General features: G+C 41.3%; 1 protein-coding gene across 1 annotated transcript in view; it reads right to left on the reverse strand.

Moving 5' to 3' along the window:
- Nucleotides 1–16,780, reverse strand: part of LOC134357686 (A disintegrin and metalloproteinase with thrombospondin motifs 16) — a 201,757-nt gene that overhangs the window by 120,485 nt on the left and 64,492 nt on the right. The window contains exon 4 of the mRNA XM_063069305.1: nucleotides 2,237–2,522. Within this exon, the coding sequence (XP_062925375.1) occupies nucleotides 2,237–2,522 (286 nt within the window). The remainder of the gene's footprint in view (nucleotides 1–2,236; nucleotides 2,523–16,780) is intronic.

Here is a 16,780-nt window from a genome sequence, read left to right on the forward strand (position 1 = left end):
CCTCGGGAACCACTGAGCCTAACATTGTGGTAGACAAATTAGTGGAGGTGATTCTGAGGGATAAGACAAAGGATGATTAGGGATAGGCAGCACGGCTTTGTGCGTGGGAGGTTATGTCTCACGAATCTGATTTTTTTGAAGACGTTACCACCAACAAAGTTAATAAGGGAAGTGTGGTAGATGTGGTCGATATGGGCTTCTGCGAGGCCTTTGATAAGGTTCCTCTTGGTAGGCTTCTATGGAAAGTTAGATCACATGGGATCCCAGAGAGCGGGCTAACTGGATACTGAATGGAGCTGATGCTGGGTGATGGTGGCAGGTTGTCTTTTGGGGCCTGTAACTTGTGGTGTGCCTCAGTGCTCAGCCCATTGTTGTTTGTCATCTACAGAGCTGTACAAAAATCTTAGGCACATAGATATAGTATATAGCTAGGCTGCCTATAACCTTTGCACAGTATTGCAGTAATTTTACGTATTGCACTGTACTGCTGCCACAAACACAAATTTCATGACATATGTGAGTGATGATAAATCTGATTCTGATATGGGTGTCTATTCTGGACTGGGAGTGGTTAGGGGTCAGGGAGAGGGGAATCATGGTTGGGAAAAGGGGAAGGGAGATAGGAGGGAATAAGAAGCACCAGGGACACATTCTGTAATGATCAATAAACCAATTGTTTGCAATAAAATGAACTTGCCTGGTGTCTCAGGGCTGGGTGTGTCTGTACCTGTGCCACGCCCTGCCCCTGGCACTCCTTCTCTGCCACCTGTCCCATACCCCTCCCGCTGCGCTTCACCCTCGCCATTCCCAACATCCTTTGCACCCACCAGATTTACAAACTCGCTCTCTGCTCCACATTGACAAACACAGTACTGTGCATTAATCTTAGGTACCCTAGCTATAGAGATCTGCCCAGGACGTTTGCATAGTACTGTATATCAACAATCTGGATGAAAATGTGCAAGGCATGGTTAGTAAGTATGCAGATGACACTAAAATAGGTGGTATCATAGACAGGGAAGAAGGTTATCGAGAATTACAGGATCTTTATTAGCCGAGTAAGTGGGCCGAGGAACGGCAAATGGAGTTTAATTCTGATTAGTGCGAGTTGTTGTAATTGGGGAAGTTAAACCTGGGTAGGACTTTCACAGAGGACGGTAGGTTCGTGGGGAATACTCTAGAAGAGAGATACCTAGGAATGCAAATACATGGTTCCCTGAAAGTAGCTTCACAGCTAGATGAAATGGGGAAAGTGGCTTTTGCCAAACTGACCTTCATCAGTCTGGTCTGCAACTTTGAGTATCGAAGTTGGGATGTTATGCCGCAGTTGTACAAGACATTAGAGTATTGACTTCAATCTTGGTCACTCTGCTATAGAAAAAGCAGCACACACAAAATGCCGGAAGAACTCAGTCGGTCAGGCAGCATCTATGGAAATGAATAGTCGATGTCTCGTGCCGAGATCCTTCTTCAGGACTGAGAGCACGAGTTGCAGGTTAGTAATGACCACAAGCTACTATTAAATTAGAATGAGTGCAGTAAAGATTCCTGAGAATGTGGCACTGGGTTATAAGGAAAGGCTGAGCAGCCGAGGGAGTTATTCTTAAGAGTATAGGAGACTGAGGTGTGATCTTTTGGAATGTATAAAATCATGAGGAGCATAGAGATGGGAAAGGCGCATAGTCTTTTTCCCAGAGTTGAGGGAATCAAGAACCAGAGGGAAAAAGTTTAAGGTGAAATGGGAAAGATTTAAAAGGGACCTGATGGGTGGGCTTCTCTTTCCACAGAGAGGGTGGTTCATTTACTGAACAAGCTGTGGTTGAGGCAGTCACAGTAACAGAATCTAAAGATATTTGGATAGGTACATGGAAAGGGAATGGTTTAGGGATATGGATCAAACATGGGCAATGGGACTGGCATGGATGGGCATCCTGGTAGGGAAAGATGAGTAGGGCTGAAAGGCCTGTTTGCATACTGCATGTGGACAGCAACTCAAGCAATCCAGAAAAAAAAATGAGAACAATACAACTAAAAAGCTGGTTATGCATATTTTTAAAATTATACCGGGGTTGAGAGCAAAACAATAATCCAAGCTGACAAGCACAAAATTTTTTCATGCTTTACTATTTAGCTTATGAAATTTTCCAAATATTTCGATGAAATCACCACTACTGACTCACTTACTTAAAGCACTTAGATAGCAGAATTGAGAAGATGAAATAATTCCCTTACATACATTTCTTGCGTCTTCCGCAGTAATGCTGCTTTTGAAGTTGTCCGTGCTTGTAGTCATTACGGAGCCGATGTTGATGCTGGTGTTTATGATCATCCTGTTCAATCCCCTTCGGCCTCTGGTGCATGGATACCTCATTATCAAGAACAGGCACTCTGGGCTCCGCAGATCTCTTGTAGAGCACATGCGGCTGGTGCCCTTTGGGTGCTGTGTAATTGTGCTTAAGTGCAAGGTGCTGAGGTAGAGGTGTCAAAAAGTAATCTGCTCCTTCAGTCCTTATCAAGCCTGACTAGAAAGGGAGAAACAGAAATTAAAACATGCCGCGAAAATTTGTTGTCTGCCAAACATGAAATGTGAATACCCCTCTTGGATGAAGACTGATTTGTCATACAACACTACAGCACAGAAAAAGGACCTTTGGCCCATCTAGTCCAGGCTGATCTGGTCTTCTGCCTCATACCATCAGGCTGTACCAGGACCATAGCCTTCCATACCCCTCTCATCCAATTGAAACCGTATCTACCGCTTCTGTTGTCAGCTCATTCCATGTTTGTACTACCCTCAGATTAAAACTTTGAAAAGTACAAAATAGGTGTAAACTCTGACTTCAGTCAGCTTTCGAAAGTCAACAACATATTCAAGAGGAATCTAGTTTGATGTACAGGTTGGTAGGTTATTTGGTCACATGGGTGTAATTGGCACGGGCCATTGGGCCGCAAGGACCTGTTACCATGCTGTGTCTCTGAATAAATGATATCTTACTCAAAGTATAAATGTATTGCATGGTTATAGCAAGTAACATCAGGGGCAATTCAGCTTTAACCTTCTGATTATTTGGATGACTTACTTGTAACTTATGTGGCATTCCATTGCTAAGAATTAAATAATTTAATATCATAGTGAGTACCCAACAGTATTTTATTTATTCATAAGTCATAAACATTGCTAGTAAGACCAATACACTAATCAATTCTAATTTCCCTCAAATTTAGTAATCTACTTTGGGTGGCAGGCTAGAGATATTTCTCCACCACAGGACGTGTAAGGTGCTCTTTCCCTCCGCTAGCCTGCAGGTCACCCTTGGGCAAGGTGTAGCACCATCAGTGGCAAGCCACTTCTGTAGAAAAATTTGCAAAGAGCAATCATGGTTATGGACCATGATCACCCACATCTTATGACACAGCACATAAAGGATGATAATGACTATGGACTGTTTTACATGCAGATCACATTAAATAAGAAAGGCAGGTATCATACTTGGAAGACACCAATGTATCAGATGAGTTTTTACGACAATCAGGTACTTCAAATAAATAGTGCTAACATTTTATTCCAGAAATACTTAAGTATTCAAACTTAAATCCTCCAGCTATTATTGTGGAATTTCAATGCATTTCTCCAGATCAATGGTCCATAAATTTCAACATGAATCTCACATAGGACTGTGCTTCCAAATCCATTTTGGTGCAAAGTAATTTTAAGAATTCAGAAGTTATTCAACTAACCATTTATCAAGATAAAGTATTGTGGAATGGGAAAGATAGCTGAATAAGTTCTTTTCTTTTTTGCTGCGAGGTAACAAGTGCCAAATTCTTTCATTTCCTAATTCTTGGAATTACTGTCTTCTTTCAACACTAAGCTCAAAATTGATGAAAAGATTTGAAGCAATATATCCAGACATTTCAAATTCAAGTTTACTGTCATTCGACCATATAGATGTATACCGCCAAATGAAACAACATTCCTCTGGACCAAGGTGCACCACACAGTACATATAACTCAGACATAATACAATATTATGGACTCTTGTTCTCACAATCTACACAACCAATTGTTATGACTGTGCACCTGATTACCTGTACTGCATTTTCTCTGTAATATTAACCTTTTATTTTACATTCTGTTACTCTTTAATCTTGCATACCTCAATGAACTGATGCAATAAACTGATCAGCATGAACGATGTGCAAGACAAATTTTTCACTGTACCTTGGTACATGTGACAATATTAAACCAATTTACCAATAGTTTGATTCCACTAATAAATTTGTTTACATTTGAGTGTTTCAGAGAAGAAAATTTGAACAGAAATGTGGTCATCTGAAAACAATACAGCAAATGATATATCGCATTCTGCTATTTTTGTGTGAAATTGAAAGAATAGGAGATAAATATTTAATGATAATCAACATTGCATTTTTATTCAACTGTAGTATTATTTGTGAGTGGCAGGGTGGAGATACATCTCTCCCAACGGAGGTGTAAGGCGCTCCTTCCCTCCACAAGCCACGGGTCACCTTGGGCAATGTGTAACACCTGCTTACCACTTCCCCACCCCATCGGATTAGGGTCACATGAAGCCATGGGAGCAGGTGGTGGATGGTCATATGAGCAGTTGGTGCACATCACAAGCCCTAGTTATGCAACCGCGGACATCAGGCAGACAATCTCTGAACTCTATTGATAACGGCTGGGGTCATCTGTCCTGTAAAGACAAGGCCCAAAAGAAGTTGATGGCAAACCAATTCTGTGGAAAAACTTGCCAAGAACGATCATGGTCATGGAAAGACCATGATTGCCCACGTCATACGACATGGCACATAATGAATGAACAAATGTTATTTGGGATGCTATATATACTAACTCACCCGACTTCCTGCTGAAACAATAGAAACGTCAGTTACATGAAGAGAATATTTATGTTAATACATTAAGTGTTCCACCATTTTTCCCTCAAGATAGGTAACTGCTCACATAAAAAATTAAGCTCTGACCCGATGATAGCAATCTGAACCTAACTTGAGGACACAATTTTATTTTAATAATTCAGTCAATTGAACTCAACACAGACATGCAACCTGGCTCCATTTAAACCCAGAAATATACAGTTCAAAAACAGGAATAGTTGCATTTTTGTGAATGGTTGGAGAATACACAAGAAATGGCAGGAAAAGAAAATTGGATTCAATAACATGCGGCTAACAGTAGCTGGAAACGATGATGCCTAGCTGTAATCCAAGCTTCCACTTGGCAGTCCTCCATTCTTCCTGAGCTCTGGTGGTAGAAAACCATAACTTTAACATGGAGCTCAGATGATTAAAGTTGTCACTAAGTTGGCAAGAGCTACATTTCTTTCTTGCTCCATTTCTATTCTCTTTTCTTCACTATATATACTACAGTCACATAGTATATAGATACACATCTTACTATCCTGTAATTATGCCACTAAACATACATTTTTTATGAAATTTAGAACTACAAAACATAACAGCACAGTACAGGCCCTTTGGGTAATATTGTACCAACTCTCTAGCCTTGTGAAAAATCAATCTAACCCTTCCTTCCCCCATAGCCCTACATTTTTCTATCATCCATGTGTCTACCTGAGAGTTTCTTAAATGTTCCTAACATTTCTTTCTCTACCACCACCCCTGGCATTCCACACTCCCACCACTCTCTGATAAATAGAAACTTACCTCTGACTCTTCATACCTTCTTCCCATCACCCTAAAATTATCCCCCCTTTGAACTAGCCATTTCCACCCCAGGAAAAAGTCTCTGGCTGTCCACTCAATCTATGCCTCTTATCGTTGTGTACACCTCTATCAAGTCACCTCTCATCCAAAGAGAAAAGCCCTAGCTCACTCAACCTATCCACATAAGAAATGCTCTCTAATCCAGGCAGCATTCTTTTAGATCTCAATGCACCCTCCCTTAAGCTTCCACGTCTGTCCAATAGTGAGGCGATCAAAACTGAACACAGTATGGGGTATTGTATTGTGCTTAAGAATGTTCTTGGGAGATAGTAGAACTCAGTGAGGCCTATAGTGAGGGATGAGGGTACTGATTATTTATTGTGAAGAGTAAGAAATACTTCAGAAATCTGTCTGCTGCATTCTCCAGTACTCTTCTTCTTTCAGATTTTTATTCAAATGCATGCTGAACTTCCCCAGTGAATAATCCTTTACTGATTGTCATCATCATTATACGCTGTGAAATACGATGTGGGTGATCACGGTCTCATCACCGTGATTGTTCTTGACCAATTTTTCTGCAGAAGTGGTTTGCCACTGCTGCCTTCTGGTCTTTACGAGAAGGGTGACCTCAGCTATTATCAGTACTCTTCAGAGATTGTCTGCCTGGTGTCAGTGGTCGCATAACCAGGACTTGTGATACGCCCTGGCTGCTCGTACGACCATCCACCACCTGCTCCCATGGCTTTACGTGACCCTGATCGGAGGGCTAAGCAGGTGCTACAACTTGTCCAAGAGTGATCTGCAGGCTAGTGGAAGGAAAGAGCGCCTTACACCTCCTTTGGTAGAGACGTACCTCCACCCAGTTACCCTTCGACGCCTTGAGTAATATTTCACTCCTGTTTATTGAAGATAATGACACTGAGTTTGACAGATTTTTCCCTCAACAACTGCTGCAAAATAAAGAGGGATTCCAGAGGAAAAGCGAAGTTACACAGATATTGTGAAAGCCCCCTTGAAAAGTCAGCCTAATTTTAAAATTTACATCTCCTTGGCCAGATGGCCAGTATGATACACATGAGGAATAGGCATGGGAACAGTAGCGAGTTGTAATGTGCTTCAAGCCTGCCCTGACAGTCAGTGTGGTTGTAACGTACTTCTCCTTTGTATCTATCCCTCAGTACTTACAGACAATAAAAATCATTAATGAAAACTAAAGAAAAACAATTGCTGGAAATCAAAAATGAATTTCTAAAAAGATAAACAATTAATTTTTCAGGTCTGGGAGAGTGCCAGACACTAAGTGTTAACTTTTTCTCTTGCCACAAGCTGATGGTCCTGCTGGATTTTTCTAGCATTTTCTATTTTTATTTTTTAAAATATTATTAATCTTGGATTTAAAGTTTAAAAATCAGGCAAACATTAACTGTTGTTTGTGGAAGCAAATGCGACATTTCTATTACCTTCTGGCTGTAGAAATGTTCCCCAGCCTAACCTCAGGCCAGCTGGTTCTGATATTTAGAACACAGAACAGGAAAGAAGTGAACAGGCCAATCGACCTATGATGTTGTGCCAATCTTGATGCCAATTTTTACTAAATGCCCTCTTCTTGTATATGATCCATAATCCTCCCACCCCTTCATATTCATGTATTTATCTGAAGCTTCTTAAACTCCACCAAACTCCCTGCTTCCACTACTATCCCCGGTAACACGTTCCATGCACCCACCTCTCTGAACTTACGAAGAGTCTCGGCACAAAATTCTGACCATTTATTCCCCTCCACAGATGCTGCCTGACCTGCTGAATTCCACCAACATACTGTATATGCTCTGCATATGTAAATGGTGCTTTGTGACATTGGGGCATTATAAATATGTTACCATCAACAAAGTACTCGAAGTCGAGTGAAATATACACTCAGTGGCCTCTTTATTGAGCATTTCCTGTATCTAATAAAGTGGCCACTAAGTGTATGTTCACAATCTTCTACTGCTGTAGCCCACCCACTTCTAAGGCTTGACGTGTTCTGCATTCAAGGTTGCTCTTCTGCACTCCACTGTTGGATGCGTGGTTAATCAAGTTACTGTGTCTTCCTGTCAGCTTGATCCAGTTTGGCCATTCTCCTCTCTTATTAATGAGGCATCTCCACCCACAGATCAGCTGCTTACTAGGTGTTTTTGTTTTTTGCACTATTCTCTATAAACCCTAGAGACCATTGTGTGTGAAAAATCGCAGGAGATCAGCAGTTTCTGAGATACTCAAACCACCCCATCTGGCACCAACAATCATTCCACAGTCAAAGTCACTTACATCACATTTCTTCCCCATTCTGATGTTTGGGCTAAACAACAACTGAACCTCTTGACCATGTCTGCATGCTTTTATGCAGCGAGATGCTGCCACATAATTGGCTGATTAGATATTTGCTATAACAAGCAGTATACTGGTGCACTTAATAAAGCGGCCACTGAGGGTAATTCAAGATTCAAGATTCAAGATTGTTTAATGTTATTTTCAGCACACAAGTGTAAACGAGAACAAAGTAATTGTTACTTTGGATCCACTGCAGCACACAAATAAACAATAAGATAGAGAACACAATACAATTGCAATAAATATAAATACATAATACAGCCTATATAAATAGATTGACTGCATATCTATGAAGTGACTCTAGCACAGGAGTGTCTATACATAAGATTACTCTGACAGGAAATGACGGTGAGGGGTATGGAGAGATGCGTTAGTGGGTGGAGGTGTTGATCAGCCTTACTGCTCGGGGAAAGTAATTCTTTCTGAGTCTGGCGGTCCTGGTGTGGATGCTATGTAGCCTCCTCTTTGATGGGCAATGCATAAAATACAGTAGTCAGGAATATCAAGCTCTATTGAAATCAAAGTGATGAAGGGGAAATAATCAAGTTACTTTTAAATGATGTGGATTTAAAGATAAATATTGGCCAGACACGAACAGTTTTCCCTTAAGTCTCCCCATGGGTTCTTCTACATGCACTTAAAAGCAGACTACCGCCAGATCTGTTGAAGGGATCTTAATTTTTATATTGGTTGATGTGTTTTGGCTGAGGCAAGAGTCAAAATCAGAATCAAGTTCAATATCACTGACATAAGTTGTGGAATTTGTTGTCTCCGTGGCAGGTGAATCTGTGCAATATATACCGATAATAAAAAAGTGAATTACAGTAAGTATATATATTAAATAGTTGAATTAAAAAAGTATGCAAAAAAAAGAAATAAAAAAGTAGTGAGGTCGTGTTCATGGGTTCGATGTCCATTCAGAAATCGGATTGCAGAGGGGAAAAAGCTGTTCCTGAATCGCTGAGTGTGTGCATTCATGCTCTGTACCTCCTTCCTAGTGGTGGCAATGAAAACAAGGCATGACCTGGGTGATGGGGTCCTTAATGATGGACGCACCTCTTTAAGGTACAACAAGTGCCTGTTGTTCTCACTAGATGCTTCAAACTGCGAATGTCAGCACGCGTTCATGTGGTCAGTGCCAAAAGAATTTTCCCAGATTTCAGAAGCTACCATTTTCTCCCAGACATTGCAGTCATAGTGTCAAACCGTATGGATACACGTCCTTAGGCTTAACCTGTCCATTCTAACCAAGATATCTACCTGAGCTCATCAGTCCCATTTGCCTGTGTTTGGCCCATGTCCACTGGTAAGTATTCCTCTTGGAAAATAACATTACCCGTAGAATTGAGCACAGAATAAGATGCTAAAAGGGGGAGGAATGGGGATGATCAAGGAACATTTCCACAAGAAGCCCAACAAGACAGAATGCGATTGACGTCCCATGGAAATGTATCAAATCCATGACTTCTGTTGTGTATTTAATATTTCAGTAACATTTGAACAACCATGAAAATATATTGTTTGATTAAGCATTCTTGTTCATTTTAGTAATGAAAAACGGGTTATAAGTATAAATGTGTGAATTGCATATGTCATCACTACCATGTGATAGATGCACATCTCGCTTAAAAGTAAAACACGATGTTAAAACTCACATCTTGGACTCCCGTCTTTCCTTTGAATTAATTTAATATTTTGAAGTTACAAAACATAACAACCTCCTCTCCAAAATGATAATTATCACTGACCAACACACACAAAATATTGAAGGAACTGAGCAGGTCAGGCAACGTCTGTGCAGAGGAATAAACAGTTGATATTGTGGGTTGAGTCCTGATGAAGGGTCTGGTCCTGAATCTTCAATTGTTTATTCCCCTCATCTGCACACTCTTGTATTTACGATTAACTAATCTGATTTGCCAGTCTATAGGTTTAGTCATTTCACATAATTATAGCATTAACTTTGTTACAAATCCCATTCATGTATAGGCTGATATTCCGTTCAGTAATATAGCTAGTTCTAAGCGATTTAAAAGTGACTTTCATCAATGATTTCTTTTCTGTGCTGTTTCCTTCCAACTAAACCAATTCTGCATCCTGACCTTCTGAGCCACGATTATTTCTCCAGACTGTCCTAATGCTGATGCTATCCTTTATTATTAGATCTACTTTCACTCTTTTTCTCATTTGCTTATGTTTCCAAAATTTTGAGCTCTCTAGAATACTTAGTTCTCAACTTTGGTCAACTTGCTATATCCTTTCAGATCATCTCCTTCCTGTACTTCTGCTCTCAATAATTCCTCTTCCACACGTTCAAACAGCTAATGTTGTTTTATTTCCTTTTTTCCAGAATTTGATTCCATCTCTTGCTGGATGATTCGCTACAGGCATTTTTCTCTTTCCTAACCCACTCTGGTTGCCTTTATTCCGCTACACTTTGCACATTCCATCTGAATTTCTAAAGTATTCCCTCTCCTACCAATACAGTTTGAAGCCTTACAGACATCCCTGGTGCATGGAGTGCCCAGGGAGGGGTAGCACCTCTGTTGAGGGGGGCTTGTTGGGCCCATTCTGGGGCAGCTCACTCACCTTTGGTCCTCAACGGATGCTCAGCTCTCACCTGCGGCTCCAAGTAGTTGTTTGCACGTGACAGCGGTCACACCCCGGTACACCGCTTCGACAGGTGGGCTAAACCAGGCGAGGGTGGCTGGCAGCCTCATACCTCGGTGAGATAGGGACATGCCTGTCCCAGCGTGGGAAGTCACGGTAGATGAGATCTACAGTGAGATCCAAGGGCTAGGAAGGCGTTACTGCAACACTCTGTGGAGAGCTAAGGGCATGACAAGGTACAGGAGATGTCATGGTCATCCACTGCAACCAAGGAAAACCGTGATTCATGACGCTTGTTTGTATCAGTGGACTCAGACTTCCAGGATCAAGAGAGTGGAACTGCCCCAGTGCAAAGGTTTTTTTCACTTAAAAAACTCTGCTGCACAGGTTTCCTGTCATCATCGGACATGATGGACAACGACCATGGTTACTTGAATTGCCAGGACAATGGTCCCAGCCAAAGTCAAGAAAAGCCCATCATATCTGAGTGGTGGAGCCCCCTTAAATGAAGACAATTACTTCCACAATACTCTGAGTCAATGTCTCATACTCACTGATCGCTAACACAGACGTGCCTCGAGGATAGAAGCTTAACTTCCTGCTCCACACTCTACACACACATGGCTGCATGGCTAAGCACACCTCCACTGCCATCTTCAAATTTGCCGATGACACTACTGCTGTTGGACGATTCACAGATGGTGATGAGTTAGCGAACTGGAGTGAGACAGGATACCACAGCAAATTCTCACTAAAAATAACCAAAACTAAAGAGCTGATTTCTGATTTGAGGAAGGGAAATATGTACCAGTCTACGTTGGTGGTAATTGCCAGGAGACAGGGTCAACATCTTTAAATTCCTGGATATTAACATATCAGCTGACCTGTCCTAGGCCCAGCGCATACTCTAAAACGTAATCAGAAGGAAAGAATGCCAGTGTCTTTATTTTCTTAGAAGACTAAAGAAGTTCATTTTTTCACTGAACACTCTGACAGACTTCTACAGACGTGCTGTTGAAAGTATCCTAACTCTTGGTATCATGGTCTAGGTCGGCAATTTGAATGCACAGGAAGGTAAGAAGCTGCAGACTGTAGTGGACTCTGCCCAATACATTATGGGTATTTCCCTCCCCAAATTTTAGAGTAGCTACAGGAGGCAACATCCATCATCAAAGACCCACACTATCCAGGCCATGCCATGTTCTCACAGCTACCATTGAGCAGAGGCCTGAAATCCAACATCACCAAGTTCAGGAACAGCTACTTCCCTTCAACCATTTAGTTCTTGAACCAATTGGCACAACCTTAATCACTACAGTTTCACAACACTATGACCACTTTGCACTAAAACTGACATTTTTTTTGTTCTAGTTATGTTCCTTGTAAAAATTGTGTATAATCGATAGTTATAGAGTCATAGAAAAGTACAGTAGAGAAACAGGCCCTTCAGGCCATCTAGTCTGTGCTGAGCCATTTAACCTGCCTACTCCCACTGACCTGAACCATTTATACTTATGTTTTTTCTTGTCAATACTGCTTTTATGCTGCTGTGTGCCTTTGATATTGCTGCAAGTAAGTTCTTCATTGCAGCAATGCATATATGGACTTGCGCACGTCAATAAACTCAAGTTTAATTTGTTTTGACCATGTGCCAATTTGCAGCTCGGTCTAGTAGTAATCCAGGCATGATCGCCTTTCAGTAACTGCTCATTCAGTTAGACCCTCAGTCCTCATGCGGTCTCAGCTGAGTTTTCTAATCTTACTTATGTGGACCAGGATAACTGCAGTCTTCGTTTTCACGCTCCCTTCTGCCTCAGCAGAGATGGTCCTCGGCCTTGTGTATGTGTGAGGTGTGAGAAGAAAGCATGCAGCTATGCTGCAGCTTTAGAGCGAAGTGAAACATGAATCTTCGCTCATGCCCTGACTAATTAAGTCTGCAGGTGGGTGAGTGAAAGGGCTGTGATCAAGTGAGCAGTCTCTGAGGTGAGACAGGTAGCTGGTGGGATATTGTATTTGAGGATTTCTTCATTGTGCCTGAGTAATAATGGCCTGTACTGCCTGCAGTACTGCATACAAATATGAGGAAATTAACTCCAGCAACCAAACTCCGAATCTACCTGTTTCCTCTGCAACAAACACAAAATGCTGGAGGAACTCTGCAGGTTGGGCAGCATCTATGGAGAGGAATAAACAGTCCTCTCTTTCCACTGCCTCTTACACTGCAGATGCTGAAAACCTAAAATAAACACAGTTACTGCTGTAAGTACTCAGCAGGTCAGGCTGCTTCCTGAAGAGAAACATGATCATTTCTGCTTGTATGGTTTTGCCCCTTCCCAAAGGAATTCAGGAAAGGATCTGAAAACTTTCGCAGCCACTGTATCCCACGCTGCGCTGTCCAGGTTTCCTAGCTCAAAGACAACTCCTGCATGGCTGTTCAGTACCTGCTTCAGCCATGTTACACATCTTCTTCAACATGGGGAGCAATTTTTAATCTGCTAAAGATAATGCTGAATAATGCTGTTCAAATGTCTGCTGATGTATGCAGCAATCAAAAATGGGTTTGGCAAAATCTGCACAAAGACATTATAACAAGTTGGCAATATGAAGCTGCTACAATACTGCACCAATTGCTTGGGGCTAATCAGTTCTGTGCTTTTTATTAATAGCAGTGGTTATGTGGCTGAACATTGTACCATCGGAAACATATTATTCACATTATCAAAAAACTCATATTATCCATGATGGCAATATCTAAAGAATAAAGATTAGTTGAATGTAGGGATTGGGGAGGAGTGGGGTGTGGTAATTTCTTTGTTTCTATGGTATTAGTTCAGGCAGCTTAAGGAATAAATTGTTAATTGTCAATGATTTTAGACTATAAGACATAGGAATATTAGGCCATTTGGCCCATCGAGTCTCCTCCGCCATTTCATCATGGCTGATTCATTTTCCCTCTCAGCCTCAATCTCATGCCTTCTCCCCATAACCCTTCACACCCTGACTAATTAAGAATCTATCCACCTCAGCCGTAAACATACCCAATGACCTGGCCTCCCGAGCAGCCTGTGGCAATGAATTCCACAGATTCATCATTCTCTGGCTGAAGAAAATCCTTCTCATCTCCGTTCTAAATGGATCTCCCTCTATTCTGAGGCTGTGGTCTTTGACTAACTTGAACAGGTGGCCCCTTGAAAATAACACATATTGACTTTGGTAACATGAAATCAGTTAAATTCAGATCCTGATATGGAAATATTTTCTTAGCCCGTGCCAGTCTGTACTGCAAATATTAAGGATTTTTACGGAAATTTATCAGTATAATTGGCAGTAAATAATTTAAAATTTGGTTTGGAATACTGGATACCACTACAGTAAAGCAAAGAGGGAAGAACCACTCTTTGTGCATTTAATATTATATTGAATAAATTGCCTAATTTATCAACAAAAACTTTTTTGGAACAATTCTAATTAATTTTTTGATAACATTATCATTGAGTTGTGAAGCATGGAAGCTGGCCCTCCAGCCAGATTTTGCATTAACTACCAGCTATCTATTCACATTAACCTTATATTAATCCCCCCTCTACCTTCTCTTTTTTTCCATTCTCCATTCTGGCTCCTCTCTCACCCTTTTTCTTCTCTTCAGCTGCCCATTGCCTCCCTCCTCCTCCTCTTTCTGTCATGGCCCACTCTCCCATCAGATTCCTATACTTCAGTCTACCTATCACTTCCCAGTTTCTCACTTCATTAAGCCCCCACCCACCTGCCTCGTCACCTGGTTTTGCCCCACCTGCCTGCTTGTACTCCTTCCCCTCCCCTCCTCCCTCTTATTCTGGCTTCATCCCTCTTCCTTTCCAGGCCCGATGAAGGGTCTTGGCCATTTATTCCTCTTCATAGACGCTGCCTGCTCTGCTAAGTTCCATCAGCATTTTGTGTGTGTTACTCTGGATTTCCACCAGAATATCTTGTGCTTGTACCTGTATTAATCTGATTGTTTTGGTTATTCTCCTGACATTCTCATCAGCTCACTCCAAATTCCACCACTAAGGGGCAACTTACAGTGGTAAATTGGGTGGTGGGGTGGAGATACATCTCTACCAAAGGAGGTGTAGGCACTCCTTCCCTCCGCTAGCCTGCAGGTCACTCTTGGGCAAGGAGTAGCACCTGCTTAGATCCCTGATCAGGGTCACGTGAAGCTATGGGAACAGGTGGTAGATGATCATATGAGCAGCTGGTGCACGTCACAATTCCTGGTTATGCGACCACTGATACCACGCAGGTAATAGCTGGAGTCACCTGTCTTGTAAACACAATCCCCAGGAGAAGGCAATGGCAAACCACTTCTGTAGAAAAATTTGCCAAGAACAATCATGGTCATGAGACCATGATGCCCCATGTCATACGACACGGCACACAACGATAATGATGATGATGAAATGATGATGATGATGATGATGATGATGATGATGATGATGATGATGAAAGTACCAGCTTGGGATTTGGGATGCCAGAACAGGCAGTGTAAATCCACATGGTCACAAGGAGAATGAGGAAACTGCACATACATAGAGGTCAGCGTTCAACCATGTTCTCTGACACTGTGGGGGAGAGAATCTATCATCTGTGCTGCTGGGCCACCATTAAAGTTGAAACAGCTTTAAAATTCATGCTAACCAATAAACAGGCCAAGATTCTGAAAATTATTGCTTAAGGCAAACAGATTGCACTTGACTAAGCAAGTTTATATGTGATTATTTTTTTTAAAGATGAGCTTTATTTGTCACAGGTACACCGAAGACTGAAACATACAGAGCGAAGTGTTTGTGTTACCACAACCTGAGGATGTACAGGGGCAACCCGCAAATGTTGTCATGCCTCTGGTACCAACACAGCATGCCCACAACTAACTCGTTTGTCTTTGGAATGTGGGGTGAACTGGAACACACGGAGGAAACTCACACAGTCACAGGGAAAATATGCAAACTCCTCACAGACAGAGGGAGGAAACGAACCCTGATTTTATAGCGGGCTCTGTAAAGCACTGTGCTAATCTCTATGCTACCGTGTTGCTTCTGAACCCAAACCTTTCCATAATTCTTTGTGCCAGACATGACGAGTGCACAAACCACCCATTGTCACCCTTCTCTGCTTAGCATCAAATGAAACATTTAATCAGTTTAATTGTCACATTTCTCACTCCCTCTACATGGACGCATGTTTTTGCTTCTTTTCCAGACTGAAATGCGACCTTCCCTGAATGGAAGAATTCACAGCAAAGCCAGGTTTTCACCTGAATTATTGAGTGTGGATTAATACTTTTAGTATCTGAGATCCAAGTTACTGACAGATGTGTTTTTTTTTTGGTTTAGCTGACATTAACGCACAAATTAAAATGCAATATAACAAGCAGATGTATGAGGTCTTTCACTCAAATAGTACAAAAGCTTGGATTTCACTCAGGTAGACAATGTAACCCTTATACTTAGCAAGAGTTCTGGCACTCATTCGTAATTTATTAAATTTCAAAACACAGAAGTGTTTCTGTCTTGGATTGGTATAATAGTGGCTTAAATCATGCAGACAGGATTCTTGATAGAACATGTATCAAACTGCAATCAGTAGTAGAAAAATTGAATGGTATATATTGTGCACTACACCTTAGTAATTTTATCTCACTTGAGTAATTTTATACTGCTTGAAATCATATGCAATTATAATTGTGCGCAATTGTTCTGGGAATATAATTTTTCAGGAGACTTTAAGATTTGGGAACGAAGGAATTAGCTAATGGATACAAAGATCTTTAAATGTTCTCCTTTATAAGAAACCAGAAGATGGTTTAAGAGCAGCAGACAGAGAAGAAATACCAGATGAAGGCATAAGAAGAGATGCTGTTGAAAAGACATCAGGAGCTATAAATTTGAAGGAGACATAAGAGAGAGCAGAACTTCAGAAATAATCATAGACTTTGTGAGAGAAGTAGAAGGAAGAATGCAATATAGAAAAAGAAATGCATTCTTAACATTAGCTCTGTTCATCACCCAACAGAATACTTAACATATCAATGCAGTACTTGTGATACCCAAGA

This window comes from Mobula hypostoma, chromosome 17 (assembly GCF_963921235.1).
Source record: "Mobula hypostoma chromosome 17, sMobHyp1.1, whole genome shotgun sequence".
In the NCBI taxonomy this organism is placed as follows: Eukaryota; Metazoa; Chordata; class Chondrichthyes; order Myliobatiformes; family Myliobatidae; genus Mobula; species Mobula hypostoma.